We start from the raw sequence: 22,891 nt of genomic DNA, 5'->3' as shown, positions 1-22,891 counted from the left end.
ATACAAAATGTGCAATGACATATATACATTTCACTCATTAATGTATATTTGAACAGGTTGTATATACTTTACATAACCACCTACTAAAATAACTTTTTTTTAGCATTTAATATTAATCTCAGCACTCCTTGTACTCTTCACTTCTTTGCAGTATTTGTATCCTGTTTACAGTTCACAGTTCACCTGTATATAGTCGTTCCTTGTGTATATTTTCTGAAGATTGTTGTGTTCTTTGAACTTTTTTCCTCAGGAAAAGACTGAGATCCATAAAAACCTCCACCAGCAGACACAGGACCAGCTTCTTTCCAGAAGCTGTTGCCTGACTAAATAGCTGAACTGAACTGTTATCAAACTGGACTTTACATTTCAACATCCCTCTTTGAATACCTGCACTGGTCACTTTCATATATTTCATCAAACTGGACTTTACATTGTACATTGCATTTATCTTCCACTGTTACATAATTGAATTATTTATTGCACATGTCACATTTACATTTTGCCCTAATTTCTAAGTGCAGTCCATATTTCCTTTGTATAGTCAATATTTCATTTCAAGTTTTATATCGTATTTCAAAACTATTATAATTCAATTCTGCAAATAGATTTTAAACATTTCATTTAATTTAAGTACTACTTTTTGAAATTGTATTATCTCATTATTATTATTAGCTTACTCTTGTCATATTTTTATTTTTGTATGTTACGTTTGTGGGAGCAAACGCCAAGACGAATTCTTTGTATGCTTGCATACTTGGCTAATAAACAGATTCTGCTTGTTATTTTGTGTAAGCACACTGAGAGCCACTAAACCGGGGTCAAATTCCTTGTATGCGTAAACACACTTGTCCACTAAAGATGATTTTTATTCTAAGTGTTATGTATTTTATGGTGTATTTTCCCTTTAATTACAAGAGCGAGAAATGTGCACGCCGCGCGCCGCCGCTCAACTCAACGTGCGCGCCGCCGATATCCAATCGCGACCGTTAGCTGCGGCCGGGTGAACGCGGTCGGTGGTACCAAAGAGGAGAAATCTGACCGACTGCCGGTGATGTGAAAAGTCACAACACCACATCAAACCCAGAGTTTCCCATCGCATGCGTTGACCAGCCGAAGGGATATGAGAATCGCCATTAGCCAGAGGGTGAGTTAGGAGTATTTACACGCGTCTGCAGGTTTGTTTTGTCACTTAGAAAGACTTGTTATTTTTGACGACGATTTGCCTGCAGTGTCTGCGCTTTCCCGTTCCGATCTCAAAATGGCGGAGAGGCCGAAAGCTAAGCTAAGCTAGGTGGCAAAGTTGGCATTCACAAAAGCATCGATTTAGAGACTGGACGTTAAAATACAGTCACGTTTACATTATTTCAACTATACTGAGTGTGCTTGTCATTTTAACAATCATGTTGCTGCTCCTCGGTCAACGCGTGACTTGTATCCGGACACTTGTTGTGAAGCCTTGCTGAACATTTGGCTAACGTTAGCTTAGCGTTACGTCTATTTATGGAAGTTCTGTGTGGACGAGCTATCGTGGTGAGTTAGCCGGCTAAGCTAACTTAGGTGCTGTCAGCAGGCTGCCATATTTTACCCAGCCGGGTGCACATATTTTGACGTTGCTAGAAAACGCATTAATTAAATGCTAAATTCGACTTGTTGACCTTTATATGTTGTGGAAACTGCTTAATTTGTGCAGCTAAATAACGCTATAACTTGTCTTCCACTTGGGAAAAACAGCTAACATTAATGGCCCTATAATCAAATTTAGGATGCATATGCCATTTACATATGCATTTTAACGGGTATTTTTTTATAACAAGAAGCTATGTCGTTTAGCTATTTGTTGGCTTAGACCAACGCCCTCTGTGTGCTCTGGTACGGCGACTGTGTGGTGTTATAAATCCAGTCTGCTCAAACTGACAGCTCCAGTTAACGTCTCCGGTACCGTGCTAAGCTAATGTTAGCTGGAAAGGGCGTTGCTGAGCCATTGCTGCAACTTTGCCCTTGTGGCCATCGAAGCTCGGAAAGACGTCACCCGGGAAAGATTTTGAACTCAGACCTACTCTCCAAGAAATAAATCAGTCTTTAGCCAATTTGCAGGTTGTTATCATGCTTACTTTAAGCCCCCTTGAGGTAATCTACAAAGGTCTGAGGAATCACAATCAGGGTGGAGACTTATAAAAGGATCAGTACGAAATACTAGTAATAAGCAAAGCCACACAGATTTCTCTGGAGGTGTACAGATCTGTCTCTATGAGCTCATTTTCACTAGCTTATTGTTTGCGTAGTAATTGTCCAGTTGCTGCCATTGCAAAGCATTACATTGCAAATGCGGAGGCCATGTCTGTACAACAGGATGTGAACCTTTCAGGCTATAAAGATGCACTCTATTTTTCAAAAATACTCCATCATTATCAAAGTTTTATCTATTACATGTTGTCAAATACAACTAGGCCTTACTGTTGAAAATGCAGTCAAGGTTTTAATTCTGCTACTTTTCTACCTGCGTCCCGCTTCACCTCACTTCTTTTTCAAGCAGTTATATGTATGAGAGGAACTGCACATATTAAAGGACAATACTTAATAGAAAATTAAGAAACAGCTTTGATCCTCTGTCACTGTCTTGTTATATTTGAATCTTGACTGTTGGCATTGATAACACATGCGGTATGTTTCAGATAAAGATTGAGTAACTTTTGAACCGAGTGTTTTTATTGTGGGGCAATAGACTATTTATAACAGTGAATCCTGTCATGGAGAAACAGCTTTGATTAAGGAGAGCTAGTGAAGTACTGAAGGCTGCCAGTTAAATGAAAAAAAAAATTGCTGATTTGCCATGATGTCTGATTTGTAATCAAACATTGCCTTGTGGATCTGTTTGTGCCAGCAGGGACTTGTTTGGCCTGAAGGTCACCCATAAGGAGGGGCATTGCTCGGTAGCTTGACACAAACGGAGCATGATGACTGGAAGCTTGATGTTAAGTTAGAATTAGTGCCAGTGACTGGTTTCATTTCCTTTTTGTATTATCCCTTCTAAATTCAGTGATGCTTTTTGTAAGATACTCATCAAAGAATCGCAAGCAAACAGTTAAGCATACTAGAAATTTCATTTGACATTTGTTTTAATTCATTAAGACAGTTTTGACTTGATGATCCATTCATAAAAGTCAGCATAGCATAGCATAGCATCTGGCTCAAGCTGTAATAATGATGTAACAAAGATGGACCCACCCAAAGGCTGAAACTATCTAAATTATCAATGTATATTCAGTTATTTTAACGATGTGTTTTTAAACACATAAAATGCTGAAACAGTTTGATTAGTCGATCAACAGTAAATCAATCAGCAACAATTTTTTAAATAGATTGTTTAATTCAGTTATTAAGCAAGGACGAGAACCATTTTCTGGTTCCAGATCCTCAGATGTGAGTCTGTTTCTGTTTTGTACAGTAGCATGATGAATTAAATATTGTTGGTCTTTAGACTGTTCCTTGCATGCGGACAAAACAAGACATTTGAAGATGTCGCCTTGGGTTTTGGGAAACAGATGTTTTTTTAAAAACAAATTTCTTACATTTTATAGATATATTGATTTAATGGAAACATTGATGCATTAATTGAAAATGATCTTTATCAGTAGTTGTAGACTTGGTGTCCATCTCATGTTACCAAATGATTTTATAACACGTTTATTTTATTTTACCAATAGCCAAGAATCCAGAGGTGTTCAGTTTATAATCATGTTCAGAAATCCTGGGGAGAGTCCTGTGGGTTTCATTTTAATATATAAAGATGACACCATTACATTTACAAATCCATTTTTACATAGTTTTGGAGATTGCTGCATTTATACGAGGATTGATATGTGTTCATTTGGAGAAGAAAGGCAAAGTCTCTGTCACCTCACAGCTGTACATGCTGCTCGTCTCAAGAAAAAAATTACAGGCCTCTGAGAAAGATGAGGCATAACTGACGTCACAGTCAGTCTGATATTGTAGACTAATGGGAGCTTAGTCCGGTCATCTGTTAACCTTTTTATATTTCACAGTTAAACCCAGACAATATGGTATGCTGACATTTTATAGTTCTTGAGAGGAGGAGAGGATTGTTAGTTGTTACATAGCTTTTTTTAATTATATGAAACTCTAAATACAAGAATAATCAATGGTGTGTGTCATCTACTCTTTATAACACCTTTGGAAAGTGATTTCCTGTGTGTGTGTGTGTTTTTAAAAAAATATTATTTAAAAAATGTAACTAATACACAGCTCACCTGTAGCCAGTAGACACAGAGGCCTAGTCTAGTTATAAAGGGAAGCTGCTCTCTCATAATGTTAGATCCATAAACAAATCCGCCTAATCTTTTTTTCAACCTTTAACCTCCAGCAGTTATTAAGAGCCGGCTTCAGTCTAGTGTGAAGCTCGTTGTAAAGCCATTCATGATTAAGTTGTTACTGATTAAAAACGACCTGTCAGGCTCATGTATGATTCCATAGTTCAGCTCGATCATAAATCTGATGTGGCCTCAAAATGATAATTTGTTCGCATTTCTGGCTGAGCTACTGCTCGTCATATTAGTGTACAACATTAGAGCAGGTGTCTGAGTAGTCTAGGGGTTTAAGATCATGTAGCACAACATGAAGAACAGTTGAGGAAGCATTTGTTTAGCAAAGCATTAGCTAATCCTTTCTTTCACGGTGGTGATCAGAGTCGTATCTGTGGCTCACTTTAAGCAATAAGTAAATCTTTAGTCTTTAACTTAGATGTTTGAGTGGTTGGCTGATGGTTTCTGCTCAAGTTTGCCTGCTGTTATTATGATGTTTCAGGTGGTTGTACAAATTTTGCTATGTTACTTTTGGTGGAGAAGTAATGTTAGTGCTTTTTGAGCGTCATTATTGATGACGTCAAACATTTGAATCTGGTTTTACATAGCAGACTGAACAACTTTTTATACAGTTGAAGGAACGCATGTTTGTCACAACTGGGCATAACCAGATATTCGTTCTTCCTCAGCAGCACCGGGTTTCTGTGACTGACAAATTTTTTCTTGTTCCTAAGAAGCTTTTTCTTTCTTTCGAGTATTTTACTCGGCTGTGTCTCATTGATGTCCTGCCCACTTTACATGTGCACAGTTTGTCACGTGGACCAACGCACTCTTGTTATTTGTTGATGCAGGTTAAGAAGAAATTAGCTGCGTTCATTTTTGATGCAGTGGATCTCCTTGCTAATACAAACACTGCAGAATCGTTGTCGCATAACAATGAGATCGCACAAGGCCTGAATCTAGATAGTGATTGTCTTTTGATTAATCATGCAGCCCGCAATTTGCTTGAGATCATTAATTTGGAAAGTAACTGCAACTCAAAGACGTCAAATCATCTTCAGTTGGCCAAGAGGACAGTAACTCAGTTTTTAGTGACAGCTTATTAAATGTTCACAACCTGTATCTACATGAGATAAGCAGCGTAATATATGAAATATTAATTAAATGTATCTTACACATTCAATTAACAACTGTAGCCTGATGTGCTTCAGGAGCTACTTTAAATACTGAAGGTCCTGATTCAAAAATATGAAACTGATCAGATTAAAATGTTGACACGATATGGATCATGGTGATTTCTAGATAAGAGTGACCACTTTGTTGGTCCCTGAGGAACTACAAAAACACACAGTCACACGCACTTGCAGTCTTACAGTGGTGTTACAGAGTGATTTGTCTTTTCACTCAAACAGTCTTTGGCTGAATACAGACACCAGCTGCATAGAGGACATTAACCAGAGAACAGCCAAAGTTTTCATGTTATTGAAACCCATCCCTGGTAACACGATACAATTATATCATCACAAGATGAATCCACAGAAAGTCAATGGACAATCCTATTGGCTAATCACTCAGCCCCAGTTGTAGGTTTCAGTCCCAATATTGGTAAAGTATTGCTGATTATTATTGTCTTTTTATCTGCAGTACTTTATAAGAACAGGACACAACACTGCGCACCCAGAACCATAAATTAGTCTGAGGTAAACCTCATTGTGGTTTACCTTTTTTAAATGCTAAAGTAAAATTTGTTTCTCAGATGTTTTTCGTATTCCTTCTAAATCTTCTGCTGCCTGCAGCTGGATCTTTAGTTGCCTCACTATGGCTTTTACTTATGGACATTCGGTTTATCTCATTTGTGTTATTGTATGAGCGCTGAATATCTGCAAGAGCAATGACTTCATGTGAAGATCATTTCAACAGGCCCCTCCTGGCATTTCCATAAATTTTTATCCCTGTTACACTTCATACAGATGTTCTGTAGCTCAAAATTCAAGCTGGCGCTCTTGTATTCATGTACTAAAAGAGTACAGTTTTCTTTCTCCCTGTGTTTTGTTTATGAGGTCACCCAGATCGTGGTACCCTCAAGAGCAGGATGGGGTCAAATCAGTGTCTTGCTCACTGATACTTCACCTTATCTCATGAACACACTAGAGATCAAACTCAGGCCTTTTTAGTCGGGGATACACTCTCACTGCCACTAAGCCACAATCTTATATTCAGTCTATTTTGGAAACACTTGTCAAGTATTTGTGATAATTTTTTATCCCATGGCAGGACTTAAAACTGCAGATTGCTGTGGTTTTAGTAATGTTTGAACAAGACTTCAGACTGTTGTCTGTTGAACAGTGAGGGAACTGAAGTAGACTTGCCATGTTATTTTCAAGGTCTGACAATTTTATGAACCAACTGTTTCTTTGTAGCTAAATGTGACCATCTGTAAAGCCAAACTCCAGACTTTCCTTATAGCTGAAAATGTTTTGGTTTATTATGTTTTATTTTGTTTGTGTTTACATCTCACTAGGTGGTTTCCCCACATGAATCGAATACCTCATATATTGTATCATAACACTGCAAACCGTTTGACTTTCACCTTTCTTAAGTAGCTTCCTGTTGATGTGTACAAATTGATTAAAAGAAAAACATAAATAATCATTATATAACCAGACATAGAATGGATTGACTGGACAGACAGTCACAGGTTTTAAACAAACCTCTTCTACATCATTTTCTTTTGATAAGCCGGATGCATAGAAAGGACTTGGAACCATTCGCCTTGATTTATGACTCTCTGACCATGTTCCCATTGAGTAGCACTAAGCCTGGATAGCTGCATTTATTTGCATGTCAATGCAATAACTGGAGGATACTTGCAGGACTCCTGGAAATGCTTTTAACTGACTTAAACCAGGCCTCATGCTGTCACTTGTTTATTTTGCATGATCCTTTATCATTTCTGTCAAACACAGTTACTGGTGAAGCTCAGGAGTCTCAGGCAGGTACAAAAGCTACCGAGACTGTCTCGGTTACGTAACAGTTTGGAGGTTGTTCTGTTTGGTCAAATGGCTATTTTTGAACTATGCTGAGAGTGCAGCTAAGCTAAAATCACTAGCTCTGTCCTCGCAGCTCAGAGCACTTATCATGTTTGCAGGCAGGAAAGATGAGTTCTTTTCAGGACACTTCAGGCGTGTCCCAGGTTAAATGTTTGTTGTCCAATGCGGCTGCGGTGCCGTGCACTGAAAGGAAATGCTAAAGTGCTCATCTGTCACAAAGAAATGTATGTAGATGAGGAAACAATTAAGAATGTTATGACAATTTTCCGATTGAGCATCATTCACATCTTAATTTTCCTGAAGCCAGTTGTTTAGAAGCAGCAACAGACGGTGAAACGGACAAGAGCGACACACCAGACAATGATACAGACAAGGGCGGCTTGCCGTTAAGGTTCTCTCTCCATGTCTGGGGTTAATCCTGTTAGCTACCATCAAGTCCCTTCTTTACATTGCGCTGTCAGCTGTATGGAGGACTTGTGGTCTCTATCACTTAGAAACACATACACACACACACACACACACACAGAGACTCTAGGTTGTCTAGTCTAGCCGCTAAGCAGCTTAGTGCTATTGTGGCCCCAGGTGCCAGCAGTGTTGAAGCTCAGAAAGTGAATATTAGCCTCACAATCACTGAATGGTGGGTTTGATTTTTCCAGTATGAGCTGTTGATCTGTGTGCTTCTGTCGGGATGGACTCATTGTCCCAAAATTCAAATCAAAATCTAGATAAAAATGTTTCTAACTCCCACAGTCAGAGTCAGCGTCAGCATTTCCCACTGGCACAATTAATGAAGTCCAAAAATTATATGGTTTGATAAGATAATTGGTAGTTGTGCTGGTAAAATCAGCAGAATTCGCTGCTACCCTAAAAATGATCCTTTGCTTATGCAACTCAAGAGGTTCAGATCAAATGGGCAGAAGGTAAAGAGTTGCTAGTTCAGTCCAAGTTGTACAGTAAATATTTGTTTTTAATATGTAGGGCTGTAGTCTGCTGGTCGACTGGTCGATTAGTTGGTCGATATGCTCTCGTCTGACTAAATTCTCATTGGTCGAATAATCTCCATGTTATTTTCACTATTTTCATTGTAACTTTGAACTCTTCCAACCTAATGGAGACCGCTGGGTCTAACTATACTCAATGTTTATTGAACGTCTACTGAATCTGTGTTTCTCCATAATGACACAACGAGAACCCCCGCCAGGCCCCCCCAAAAAATTTAATATTTGATTTTGATTTGAAATTGACAGCGTTTGGGAGTCTCTGTGCAGCGCTGTTCCGGTACATGAGTCAACCTCTGTCGTTGCCAGGGAAACTATTGGTAGCGTGGCTCCATTAAGGAGTATGTTTGCGTAGCGTGTGGGAAAGAGCGAGGGGCAGAGAAGTGACGGTGGATGCGAGCGGGGCAGAGGAAAAGGTTAGTAGTCAGTTGTCAGTCTGGCAGTAAATGTACAGTACAGACTACAGTGTGTCAGTTAATAAATGCTAAAAAGTCACGTCTGTTGTTTCCCCAAATGCTGGAAAAGTGAAGGGGGTTAGCTCCAAAGTTAGCAACAATGGGTTAGCCTAACCTGAAGACACAAAACAGGGAAATACAGAACAGAGAAATGTGTGGCTGCTGAGTTCACTGTGCACTCTGTCCCATTACACCCCCCCCCCCACAATCAAGCGACTAATCGATTAGTTGAAGATTATGTATGATTTTAGTCGACCAAGATTTTCTTTGGTTGACTACAGCCCTAGTAATATGTATGGAAATTGAGTAAAGTTTGTGGCAGTATTAAAGTGTCAGAAGATGTATGCAGCATTGCATGAATGAACATGGATGACAAGGAGCCCCTAAGAGGGCTTTTCCCCTCCTTGCAGAAAACATTGTTGTACTTTCCTACTTTCTTGCCTCTCAGCTTCATTCACTCAATCCTTGTTTAAAGTTTAATGGTACCATAGGATGATTTTTGTATCAATTCTTGAGTACTCAGACTTGAAAGAGCAGATTAGAAAATGCGATTATAAAGTAAAATTTAATAGCAGTAGGGAACTTTTTGTGAACCTAGTTTTGTTAATACAGATGGGAGTCAACTGATTGCACAACTGTTTCTGTCAGTCCTACAATTATTTTGTCTGACCATCAGCTTTCCTGTTTTTATCTCCTCTTCTCTCTTCATCAGGTGATGGACACGTCTGATCAGTGAGAGAGATTTGGGCCATTGTGAATTATCGTGGAGCGTTTGTCCCGACAGTTGATTGACAGCAGTATCTCCAGTCCACCCTCCTCTGCGTGGCGCTCTTTTTGCCACCACCACCCCCCCCAGGCATCTCTGAAGGAAAAACACCGCTGAGGGATCGGACAGCTCCCCACCCCACACGTCCCAGCCGTACTCCCCCCTGATCATCACCTCACCCTCAACTCCCCGAGAGGGAGAGAACAGCAGCCACCATGGTGCTGTCTCAGAGACAAAGAGACGAACTGTGAGTTCCTGGATGTAAATATGTGGGTGTGAAGGCTCGTTACACATGCAAACAAGCACTGACACATTGAGGAACACGCATGTTCTGCTTATGCACATGGTGTACTCGCATTAAAGTGCATGTACATGTAGGCTTTTTAGCAATGCCTAGAAGTTTGTCTACAGGCATAGATGTACGTTATATAATTTCCCCTCTTGATAGAAGCTGTTTTGGCTAAGTCATCCAGAAGATGTTAATGCAGATGTTGTGAGGAAGAGCATTCCTTCATAAAGTATGTGCAATCATAAAGGAAATGTGAAAAAATGTGAACTTCAAGGTGCTTCACTTGATAGCTACTTAGTGAATATTTCATAACCCACATGACAGGAGCAAAGAAGTGAGGGGGATGGGGAAGGAGAAGGAACTTAACAAAATGATGACTGGTTAATGTGGGCAGCTCCGCGCAGGGGTATCTGCCTGGCTGATCATACGGTATGCACCCCCAGTTCAATACATTCCAGTCCAAGACAGCTCAAAACATCTTAGTATTTAGATGTGAATCAAAGAAGTCAAGAGAACCAGGTTTAAAACATGATTTGATTTGGATATTGCATGGAAATCCTTCTGCCAGTGGTGGCTTAACAATCAAAGTCCAAAACAGACTGTGGTATCAGGGTTACAATTATCAGCCATTGAAACAAGGCCTGAAGCTGAAGCCTAAATTTAGCACCGTTACTCATGAAATATTCACCCTTCATCTCAAAAAGAAGCTGTTTCACTCATTTATATAACTGTGTCTGCGTACATCTGTGTTGTTTGTCTGCAAGTCTATATGTGTGTTTAAGGCTGTTTCCATGTGCTTGTGGTTGCCCGTCCTTGCCCAGTGTTCCTTCTGGTTTCCATAGCAGCACAAAACACAGTTTCCCAGTGATTCGGTCTTTGTGTTTTGTTTTCTTCACTGAAGCACAGTAATTTCTTTTGGCGCTTATTCAGATTTGCTTACATTTAAAGTGGAACTGTGAAACTTGATTCCCAGTGCTCCCATCTGTTAGACAGGGTGTGGTCTCCTTTTTTTTTTTTTTTTTTTTTTTTTAAGGAGGAACCAGCTTTTTTGTTAAGGTGGAGCTAATATATAATAAATGGCAACCTCACTTGGACATGTAATTTAATATAGCACAATTTTGGACATAATCAAATGAAACTGCACTGTTGTTAACCACTTCAGAGTGGCTGAGGGGATATGCAAGCATCTGTGAGGTGAATTTTGTGACCAGTTAACACCTAAAACCTTTCAATCTATTTTATTCTACTTTTTCCTCAGAAACCGGGCTATAGCCGACTATCTCCGTTCCAATGGATACGAGGAGGCCTATTCCACCTTCAAGAAAGAGGCAGAGTTAGATATGGTAAGGAGAAAAAAAAATTGTGTACATTTAAGTTTTTACCAAGAGAGATGTGGATTATTTTTCTTAGTGTCTCCTTTTTTCTCCTTTCATAGAATGAAGAGGTAGATAAAAAGTATGCAGGGCTTTTGGAAAAGAAATGGACCTCAGTCATCAGATTACAGAAGAAGGTAAGGAATGTTTGTGTGCAAGCTGATGTTGTATTTTATTATTGTCTGAGATGTTTGATATATGAAGTGCAAGGAGTATCGTTGTCATGATCTAAACAACCGTATAGATGGCATGATACTGTAAAATAGTTGGGATAAGAGTTTTCTGATCACCTGATCTCTAAACTTACCTCACCTCTACTCAGGTGATGGAGTTGGAGTCAAAGTTGAATGAAGCGAAGGAGGAGATGACACATGGAGGATCTGTGGGTCAGAAGAGAGACCCCAAAGAATGGATCCCCCGCCCCCCAGAGAGATATGCCCTGAGTGGGCACCGCGCTCCAGTCACACGAGTCATATTCCACCCTGTCTTCTCTGTCATGGTCACAGCCTCTGAGGATGCTACTATTAAGGTGTGTGTTAATAAGCAGGTTTATACACTGAGTTCCCATTTTCAAAATGCATCTGATGCAGATATTGCAACCCAGTAGTCATGCTCATAAATCCTAATTTCATGAATTTATCATATTCAGTTTTTTTTTGAGACTGTCAAACCTCTTTATGTCTGTGGGGGATGACAAAATATTAGAAACACCATTCAAAGTAATGCAATACAATCGACAGCTCCAAACCACTACAGCTCCAGAAAGTCCACAGAGATAAATCAATTCCTTTGACAGTTTCAACAAACACTGGGCTTTATTGCTGGGCTGTTGCATTAGACAGTATTACATTTAGTGCACCTACAGTACAACTGGCAACTCTGTACAAATGTATCCCAGTAGACTGGGAGAAATGGTATTGATATATTATGTATGTATTGATGAAATTGGATTAAATTGATAATATTGTGAAAAAATGTTTTTCATAGTTTAAGAAAATCTAATTGACCTACTGTAATACTGGCTTCTGTCACAAAAATGACCCCTTTACAACATATCAATGCATCAATGTCAAGAATTAACAGTCTTATCACTGATATATTATGCATCAATTTGTTCATCAAGAGATCTCTTGTGTGTTCTTCAGACTTTGCTTTTGTTATGTTCACATAATATTAAGTCTTTTCAAGAGTGAGCTTTCGTTTGAAAATGCGTCTCTTGCAGGAATATTAAAACACAGAGTTGGCTGCGTGCAGCAGCATTTACAAGCAAAATCAGTGAGCGTTGCAGCGCACCACAACATAGCCTCCGCAGCTCTGACCCTTCAGATCAAAGCTGTACTGCAGATCTGAGGCTTTTCTCTCTTTTTATCCTCTGTGCTTCTGCTTCAACACACTTTCCCCCCTCTGCCTCCTCCCTTTATCATCCTCCTCCCTCCCTCCCTCCCTCCCTCTCTGCTTCCCTTCCTTCCCTGCTCAGTTTCTTTTTTCTGCTTTGTCACTGCTCATCTACGTGGAGATGGGCTGATGCTCTTGTTGTCAGAGGCAACACTCCCAGAACACTGCGCCTTAGGAAATATGCAAATCTGTTTCTCTTTCGACCCATCCCTCTAATTTCCTTTTTAGCCTTTTTATTGATTAGCGAGTAAACAATGTCAGCAGATCATTTAATTTTTATTACTTTTAACTAAATGAAACAGCTTTGTTTGTTTAAATCGCGTAACCTGCATGTCTATGTCCACACTTTCTGAAAGTTAAATTTGAGATTAATGTCAAAACACTTGATCTAACCTGCACCCCTTACTGCCTTTTGATGGTGTCAAAAAACACATTTGTCATCTGATATTACATCTACTAAAACTTGTCCCATCCCTCGTCTGACATGCCTCGACATCATGTCAATATAATAAGTTTCGCTCTTAGGCCACAAGACATAATTAAAATTGACCTTCTAGGTAAGGTATAGAGCTCTGTTTGATTATTGTGGTTATAGACTGAAGTGACTCATTGACAGCAGCTGTCTGTCTGATTTTAGGTGTGGGACTATGAGGCAGGGGACTTTGAGCGAACCCTAAAGGGCCACACAGACTCTGTGCAGGACATCTCCTTTGACCAGACGGGGAAGCTTCTGGCTTCATGTTCAGCTGACATGAGCATCAAACTTTGGGACTTTCAGGGTTTTGAGTGCATCCGAACAATGCATGGTAAGACATTATAACAGGAATAACAGTGTGTTGTATTTAATACAGTAACACAGGACACTTGTTATATACAATTTGAATTAGAAATAGGTATAACTACTTCACTAAAAAGTTTGATTTGGTGTTGTGTTTGATATAACGATGTAAAACACTCACATGCACATAAGTGGATCCAGTGTGTATGAAGGTTTATATTCAGTTTTTTCATGAAACTAAACACAAACCTCATTTGTAATGAAGGGTTCATGTTCTTTTAGAAACCCAATAGTTTTTGGAAACATAAATCTGTCTTGGTGGTTTAAGTATTAAGATGAATTCAGACCAGTAACACAACTAAACTCTTGACTGTGTCGTCCAGGCCACGATCACAATGTGTCGTCTGTAGCCATCATGCCAAATGGTGACCACATAGTGTCTGCCTCCAGAGACAAGACCATCAAGATGTGGGAAGTGGCCACTGGGTAAGTGAGGGGGAACCTTGTTTTGACTCTCAGTACTATGTGCTGTCATTGGTACGAGGCCCCAGAAAGGTGATGGTGGGAATGTTTTTCTGAACTACTTTTGCTTTACCTTGCAGTTACTCTTTGTGTCTCGGGCCAGTTCTTGAGTTAAAATACAGTCAGATATTACAGAAGGGAAAGATGATGTCACACTTTAAAGTTCAGCGTTTATTGCTAATTATTCTTCATGAAAAGGCAGAGCTCCGACAGTAGCCACTGGTTGTGACCACAGCTGTAGCTGTAGCTGTTCTGTCTGGCTGTGGGTTGAGCTACAGTTGAAGCTGTGGATACAGTTAATGTTAGAGCTACAGCTGCATTTGTGGTTATTTACGGTGCTACAGATGTGGCTATGGGAATGTGGCTGCTCTTAACTGCTCCTGTTAACATTAGCCCTGAAAGACTTGAACCTGGTGCTTCTATCAAATATGACAGATGTTTTATCAATATATACACCACAGGAGTTCAAGAATAGCTTCATCCGCTCAGCCTGCACAGCCAGTTAATAGTTAGTTACATCCATTAACAACCAAACAGCTTCAGTCATCATAACAATCAAAGCCACAGCCATAATTTCAGCAACAGTTAAAGCATGGCTGTAGCAGCAGCTGGTCATAACGAAGTGTATAGAACTAGGCTAACTAGTCTCCGCTAGTTATCTCTCATAAGTCAGTGACATAGACTTACAGCTGAGGGGTCGCCCACTCGTGCTGTGACTGTAACTGATACATAATATTATATCATAATACAGCTCAGCCTTCCTTCATGGATCAGAGGGAGAACTTAATGTGAGAGAAAGCAAACGTGTTGCAAGGGAATGTAGTGCTGGGAAAAAAAAATCCAACCATGACCTTTCGGTTTTTTTTTTTTTTTTTTGTAGACCATTCTTTTTGTAACGGGAACTTCCATCTGTGAATAGTTCATTGTCTTTTTTTTTTTTTTTTTTTCCATATTCTCATTTCCCGTACTTTAATTCTTCCCTCCCACGGCTTTAATTTTATTCCTGGTAATATTGCGTTACTTTACATTACAGTGAATTTATGCTTAAAGCTGCACATCCATAATTTAACTTTGTACAATATTCCCATCTGTAGGTACTGTGTGAAGACCTTTGCAGGCCACAGGGAGTGGGTGAGGATGGTGCGTCCCAACCAGGACGGCTCGTTGATCGCCAGCTGCTCTAATGACCAGACAGTGCGTGTCTGGGTGGTCTCTTCAAAGGAGTGCAAAGCCGAGTTGCGGGAGCATGAACATGTGGTAGAATGTATCGCATGGGCCCCTGACAGTGCCCATCCCACCATCCTGGAGGCCACAGGCTCAGAGGTACGTACACCTGCTGCAGGATTGGACATTTACCTACAGAGGATGTAGTGTGTGTTTGGTTCAGCTGCAGGGTTTCCCACAGTTGTTTATAGCAAAGGCAGACCACGTGCACTACATGAATGACTGTCTCATTAGAAATTACCACACTGAATAAAACCGTAAACTTAGGAGGAAACAGAAGAGGCACTATTTCAGGGATCTAAGTGAAGCTTTTGTTACGACAGTCACCTCGTTAGAAATTCTATGTATCACGAAAGATGAGATCAGTCTGTCACAGTCAGCTGGGCATGTGTGAAGAATACGTTTTTTAAAATATGCAGTTTACATATCTGCATCTTTGTTTATAGTCTCGTCTTTCCTTATCAGAGGGACTTTAATGTTATGTGTCTGTCAGTCAGTAGTGATTTGAGTGGATGGTGGGACTGAAGTGGCAACATTGCAACAGGAACACACAGTGATGTTTAAAGAGAAGCGTTTTTTTCTTCAATATTTTTATCATTGATATCATAATAACGTGAACTGCCACTCTACTACATTAAGAAGGCACCTTTTGGTAGCAAACTGCATTGTTGTCTTTCATTTAGCCAATGTACATGTTCCATGTATCTTTTGTTTTGCAGAGCAAGAAGAGTGGAAAGCCTGGCCCCTTCCTTCTGTCTGGATCCAGAGATAAAACAATTAAGATGTGGGACGTCAGCATTGGCATCTGCCTTATGACTCTGGTGCGTAGTGTGATGGTTCCTATGACAATCTCAGTGTTACTGCTTAGGAGTGAGGGGAGCGGAGGATAATCTGTTTTGTTTCTTCAGGTGGGACATGACAACTGGGTGCGTGGGGTATTGGTGCATCCTGGAGGAAGATTCATAGTGAGCTGTGCTGACGACAAAACCATTAGGATCTGGGACTACAAGAACAAGCGCTGCATGAAGACCCTGTGTGCCCATGAACACTTTGTTACCTCTCTTGGTAAGACGGTTATTAATGGAATTAATTTAGCATCTTCTGCTTCTCAAACATTTAACAATAACTTTTACTGAACTTATAAAAATACAGAACCTGGAAATGCTCCCCTTCAGATGCTGATTTTTGTTATTTAAATGATTGAGCTTATCTTTAACGCAGCACCTAAACAAGTGTTTACTTCTCTTGCAGATTTCCACAAGACTGCTCCCTACGTGGTGACAGGCAGTGTCGATCAGACAGTCAAAGTCTGGGAGTGCCGCTGAGACTGTCTCCCATCTCTTGCCCTGTCCTGCTTCCCTCCCAACTCCAAAAGCAGCCCTATATCCCCAACCTATCCCGGCCCTCTTCCCTTCTGTCCCGACACCGAGCCCAGCCCCTCAACTCTCGCACTCCAAACCATAGTTGACCATGGCGCTTTACCTTCTCCCCTTCCCCTTCCCCCTCCCCTCCTTCTCCCCTCTCCTTCCCGCCTCCCCTACATCGGTCCAGCCCTATTAAGATGACTATTGTCCTTTTATGTAAATTATTCTGGATGTAGGGTACGCTTAATAAATGTCACGCAATCTCTGACACATAAACACACTCAAAAGATAAGAAGTATTCCTTGCATGGTGAATCAAACAAAAAAAAATTGTATACTGTTAAATTTGCCGAATTTGCATACTGTTGTTATGACTTCCTGTCGGGTCAAAGGGTAAATATTCCTGTGTGCTGGCGCAGGTGGATTCCGGTTTAACTGACAGTGCACGAAAACCAACAGCGCCCCTTGTAGAAGGGGGTTTAGGTTTTGTTTAGTTTTTGTTTTACTCCATGCCTCCATCGTTGTGGTCTGTCGCTGAGCGGATGGTGATAGAGAGGGTGTGAAGAAAGTAAGTGTAAAAGAAAGAGAACGAGTGGAAGCTGTCCAGGATAAGATGATAACAAGTTGAAGAAAGAAAGAAAAAAAAAAATGAAGCAGGATGCAGCTCCTCAGTTGAATCACACAAGGTTCTGTGGGTGAGTGCGCGTGTACATGTGTGTGTATACATTGTGTGTGTGTGTGTGTCTGTATATTACGACAGGAGAATCTCTCCGCCATCTCTGCTCTGGTCAGAGGAGAGAGGAGGAGGCAAAGCTTCTCACCCACTGTGTTCATTCATACTACTTCATCTCTTTTAACAAAACTTGCTTTCTAGTAGACACTCACAGGACCTTAACGATCCCTAAGCTGCTGAGAGCACAGGCACACGCCCCCCCATAGCAAAAGTGTGTTTTACAGAGGAAAAAGTCTGCTCACCTTGTAAGAGGTTTGTGTGTGTGTATGTCACCCCAGAGAATCGCCCAGTGCCCTCTTTGCTCGCTATCTCTGCCTTGTTAACCCATTGAGGGCTCCCTCACACGGGATTTTCATTCTGCTTTCTGTGGTCTCACTGCTCTCTTTACACACACATACACATACACTCACAAATGCACATACACGCACAGTAAAAAAAAAAAAAAGTTGTGTATCAATATATCTGGATGTCATTGTTTGCAACATAATTAAATAAAATTCTGTAAATATAAGTCATTTGTTTGTGTGCTTTCTTTGAGGACAGGAGGTGAAATGAGATGAGGGAAAACTTCAGGGAGTCAGACAGGGTTTACCACCGCAAAGGTTGGAGTTAGCGAGGTTAGATCCTGCAGCACACTTTCCAGTCCATCTCACATCTAATAATATATTTATATAATAAATGTACAAATGCTGGCAAAGGCAGCTGCGATCACAGTGGTATAGCTGTGTGGCGCTGCATTTTTTCCTACCTTGGAATATCCATATTTTGAAGAATACTGGTTTGATAGATGTTTGTGTTGAGATATAAACATTTTTTAGATTCTAATTAGGCAGAATTACTTGAAATTGATTTGAGTCACAATTAGTGCAGTATTTTATGTCACACATTATTGTCTTCAGGTTTTGCTGTTTAGATATTAACTGTTTAATGCAGGGTCACTGTTACAAAAAAACAAAAACAAAACTATGACACTTGATAATATTAAATTCTGGTATTGGGAAAGTACAATTTGTTTCTCAAAAATTAAGGCAAATAAATGTAATTTTGGGACATGTTAACTGATAACGGCCTTATAACACATTGATTTTGTGAGAATGGCTTCTGATTTAATGAACTCCCACCTGCGGCCTTCAAAAAGAAGTGTTCATTTTAATAGATTTTCATCTCATTACTTAAAATCATCAGAGTGAAGCCTTTAGAAAGAAATGGGTCACCAGACAAAAGTTGGAAAACTGCTCTAGACAGGAAATATTATTTATGTATAACTGAGGCTCAGCAGCACAGATGTTGGTTTAGTGCTACACTGAAGCACACTAGTATCTTTTGGCAACTTCTGTCTGAGGTCAGAGGCTGAGTCATTGCTGCTACTGATGCAGAAAGAGGAGGAACAGATCAGTCCAGTCATAGTGATTTTTTAATGAATGATCAGTTGGGAGAGGGTGTGGTAAACTAAAATATATTAAGTGTGATGTGGAGAGGATAGTTTAATAACTCTTGACGTTTATTCCTCAGGTACAGTCCAATTACACTGCGAGCTCAGAGTGGAAAGAGGCAAAGCCGTCAGGAGGCAGCAGGGACAGTTCAGGCCCCCTTATCAATTATGTACAGTACCCCAGCCTACTTCTGCACTCGCACACACCTGCTCGCTCACCCACACAGCAATTACTCTTACTCTGTGCACTGCAGTATCCTGGCAACAGTTGCCAGGATGGCAAGTGTGCAAGCACCACACCTTGTTCTGTCCTGCAGGTCTTTGAGGGTGGAGAAACGGGGAGTGGCAAGGATGAATGCAGAAAGGAAAGCGGTTGTAGCACAAGGGTCATGTAGAAAAAGGCCAGTGGCAACGCTTTGGACTGAATAAGATGAAGGGCGGAAACCGGGCAAGCTAGATGAAAGTGAGAAGTGGCTCCATGTGACTTAATGAAAGGATAAGAAACCTGTCCCAGTCTGAAAACTCCTGTTTCTCAACAGATGCACTGGAGTAGAAACATTGGCCTACATCCGCCAGCCACCACTCTCTCATGCCTTGCACACTGCCCCCCCCCCTCCCACCCCCCTTCCACATACACGCTAAAGACATCAAAACAAGCTAGAAGAAGCTCACTTTCTCATTTATATTGCTTCTAGGTCACCCATTTCTCTCTCACCCTGACAAAACTGTTAATACAAATTTGTGACCAAGAGAAGGAAGTGAAAGGAGCTGCAGAGAGATAGAAGCCAGCATTGATTCAGATAAGCTGGCGTGAGAAGAGTGGAGGGGTTTCAAGGTCAGTGTATATAACAGGCCTGTCCCCGTCAGATGCAGCAGTATTGATTCTCTCACGTAGGATTGATAGATTTCATACAGCAGGCTGGTTTTTCTTTATTAAACATATGCAGACAGATACTAGTAGTTTCAAGTGCAAATGAAGCACAGACAGCTGCGGGGTCTGTGTTAATATATAGGTTTGTATGTCATCCCACTATACCTTATGTGAGTCCCACTATAGTTTACGTGACCAGCGTTCTAATCCCCCCGTAAAGCCTGAGGAGGAGGAGGATGCTGGGGATGTGTGGAGTAGCTTTGGAAGAAGTCACAGGATGTGGCGCTCTCTAGTGGTCGAGCGTGTTGAGAGGTCCATGTCCCTATAAGGAAGCAAACGGCCACTTCCTTGCAGCATGAGCAAGTGTGTGAGTGGATCACATGGATGTAATGGAAAAGATAATAAACCTGAACATCTCGTGTCTCGAGGGGAGGAAGCTGAAAGGAAACATTAACGCGGATTTGCCTTTGTTTTTATTATGCCCTCATATTGGCTGTAAGATACAGAAAAGCCTTTAAAAGTGACGACATTTTTGTTTGACTTGACAAGGACTATGGTTGTAACAGGAGTAGTGGGTCGTGTAAACATAAGTATTCTGTCTTATTTAATGTTCAGATTTGAAGTTCTGTGTTTTAGATAGATGTCTAAGATCTGATAACGTCTAAATATCCGTGTATTTTTCATTTTCTGTGCACACCCAAAGAAATAAGCCAGTGATGATAATCTACCACATTTAATTCACAGCATGTTGTCAATCTCTTAAATTACTTAAGTTTTCTGATATAAGATTAAATATGGATTGTTTGGGAGATTTTATCAAAGTGTTAAGTTTGGGTTATGGATCTGGTTTGTGATGTAGTTAAGTTTAGGGTTATGGAAATGGGTTTTGAGTGTAAAATACATGTTTGATCCTCTGTTTTTTTATGTGTGAAGAATATTAGAACCACCTGTTATTGAGAGACACTGCTTTTTCATCGCATACATGTAGCACGTGTTTCTTGATTCAGGCAACAAATCCTCAAGTTGAATCAAAGCAAAACAATAAAGTTATCCTTTTTCCTCCCCTCATGTCTGTGCCACTCTTTGCTCCGTGCATTTGTTATTTTGTTTAAACACTTTCTCTGTTTTAAGTCTCCCGTATTCCATTTCTTCCTCTTTGTCTCTGCTCTGTAGATCCACTAGTGATGCAGCACTTCTAACTGGGTCAGCCCATCCCCGCCTCACATCCCTCCCACCCTCTCCTGTCTTTCCAAGCCACCCCCTCTTCCTCCTCCTCTCTTTCCTCTGTATATGCATACATCCCTATCCCTCATGTGCTAAACATGTGCTGCGGCGCTCTATTCCCAGTTCCCCTCCCTCTTCCCTTTCTGCTCGATTCATTTTCTCCCATATGTGCTGTCATGCTGCTTCAGCCTGTTGCAAAACGACTCCTACCCTGCTCACACACACACACGTGCACGCCCGCGCACACACACACACACACACCCTTGTTCTTTTTTTTTTCCATCTTGAGTTTTAGGTTGTTTTGGGCAAACCTGGAAAACTAATCTGTGGCTTGACAGTCGTGCTAGTAATGGTGTTAGTAGGTTTGTATGTGCTGGCAGGGCGCATGGCGTGGCAAAGGCAGCTCTTATGTACCTCTGAGCTGCTGTTTTGATTGGCTGAGACACTTAGACGCTGTGATGGGGTAGAGGATATACGACTGAGCAGTGTCCAATCAAAGACTGTTACCATGCAGCCATGCGCACACTACATACATGCATCTGTATGTATACAGTATATAGACAAACACACAACTGTAACATAAACCATTAATCATAACATGAAAATAAGATTTTTTTCTCCCCCTGAGGGACATACAGTCTATTGCATGAAACACTACTGCTGTTACATATCTAACATAGTCACAGCATACCTCCAACATAAGTAGAACATAAGTGCATAATACCATATGGAAAAAATGAAGAAAGAGAAAGAAAATCCTTGTGATGCAATAAATCTGAAGCAGAGACATCTGGGAAAGAGCTGCAGGTTAACTGGTCTGGTAGAAATGAAAAAGAAAGAAGGGGAAATCAAATGCATTTTTTAAAAAAGAGGGATACTGGAATAATAATACAAGAAAACATTTTTGTTAACATTTTGAAGACATTAAAACAACAATTTCAACATATATCCTCTCAGACATATGCAATATCCCCCTTTTTTTGTCCCCAAGAAGTCAGATCGTTCCAGGTCGTTCCAGTACAAAGCTCCATCCAACTGGAATAATCTTTCTCTTTTTGTTGGATCTATTACCTCTTTCTGCTGCTTCAGGACATCTTCTTTTCTCATCTTAAAACAACCTGTTTATGCTTGACAAACTGCTTAATTGCTCTTTATGCTGATGTAATTCATTCATTATCCGGGTCAGTGTATCCAGTTTTTCTTGTACAACAGCTGAGGGCCGGAGGTGTGGGTGGGAGAGGGTGAGCGAGCTGTCTGTGTATTTGCAGTGTGTGTTTGTTATGTAATTCTGTTTTTGTTTGTATGTTTTATAATTTTATGTCTATAGGACACAAATGTGATGCTACATCTCAAGGGGCTGTCCTTTCAATAAATTCAAACATAATGATACCAACAACTGTTTTTTTTAATTATAAAATTAAATAGACATATCCATAAGATCTTTTTCTAACTGGCTGCCACTTAATAGTATAAACATTTTTAAATGACAATGAAAATGTATCTACTTGCTCATAGTTGGTTTCTTTCCATTAAAAGGAAATAAAGTCAAGCTTATCTTAAAAAAAAAAAAAAAAAATTATATGTAGACCTTAAATGACAGATATGATAGTTATTCATCTCAATATGTCCAAAACACATTATTACAAATTATTATTTTCTGCACAATTGAATAAAAAAAATTGTAATCACGTCACACATGTGGTGTAAAACAGATTCCTATTAATATTTAATTGTTAAAACTTACAATTTGGCATGAATGCTTATGATTTAAGCCTTAAACTCGGCCTACTGCATTAAAGGGAAATCAAGTCAAGCTTTATCAAAAAAAAACCATTTATGATCTGTAGACCTTAAATGATAGAATCTTATATGATAGTTATTGATCTTAATATGTGCTTCCAAAACACAGTATTGAGGATTTTTTTTTTTGCACAATTGAATAAAAAAAGTGTGTGTTAAACAGATTCCTATTAATATTTAATTGTTAAAACTTACAATTTAGCATTAAATGGTTACAATTTAAGCCTTAAACTCGACCTACTGAATAATAATAATAGTGCATTTTCTGCTCAGCAGTCACCCACATGCGTCAGTAAGTC

General features: G+C 40.1%; 1 protein-coding gene across 1 annotated transcript; it reads left to right on the top strand.

The window, feature by feature from the left end:
* The first annotated feature begins 933 nt into the window (after positions 1-933).
* On the top strand, positions 934-17,776 carry LOC122995298 (lissencephaly-1 homolog B). The gene is made up of 11 exons (XM_044370410.1): positions 934-1,144; positions 9,535-9,835; positions 11,136-11,220; positions 11,313-11,387; positions 11,573-11,779; positions 13,283-13,451; positions 13,807-13,909; positions 15,040-15,268; positions 15,889-15,990; positions 16,078-16,234; positions 16,421-17,776. The coding sequence occupies exons 2-11, from the start codon at positions 9,804-9,806 to the stop codon at positions 16,492-16,494; spliced, it is 1,233 nt and encodes a 410-aa protein (XP_044226345.1). The 5' UTR covers positions 934-1,144; positions 9,535-9,803; the 3' UTR covers positions 16,495-17,776.
* Positions 17,777-22,891: the final 5,115 nt, after the last annotated feature.

This window comes from Thunnus albacares, chromosome 13 (genome assembly GCF_914725855.1).
Source record: "Thunnus albacares chromosome 13, fThuAlb1.1, whole genome shotgun sequence".
NCBI classification, from domain to species: domain Eukaryota; kingdom Metazoa; phylum Chordata; class Actinopteri; order Scombriformes; family Scombridae; genus Thunnus; species Thunnus albacares.
Note: the sequence above shows the minus strand (reverse complement) of the source record. Positions and strands in the feature narration are given on the sequence as shown.

Excerpts from the sequence above, each read along its gene's own strand:
- LOC122995298 (XM_044370410.1), top strand. The coding sequence starts at position 9,804 with ATGGTGCTGTCTCAGAGACAAAGAGACGAACT. Across the intron at positions 15,991-16,077 it reads GCATCTGCCTTATGACTCTG|GTGGGACATGACAACTGGGT; the intron begins GTGCGTAGTGTG and ends TTGTTTCTTCAG. Across the intron at positions 16,235-16,420 it reads ACACTTTGTTACCTCTCTTG|ATTTCCACAAGACTGCTCCC; the intron begins GTAAGACGGTTA and ends CTTCTCTTGCAG.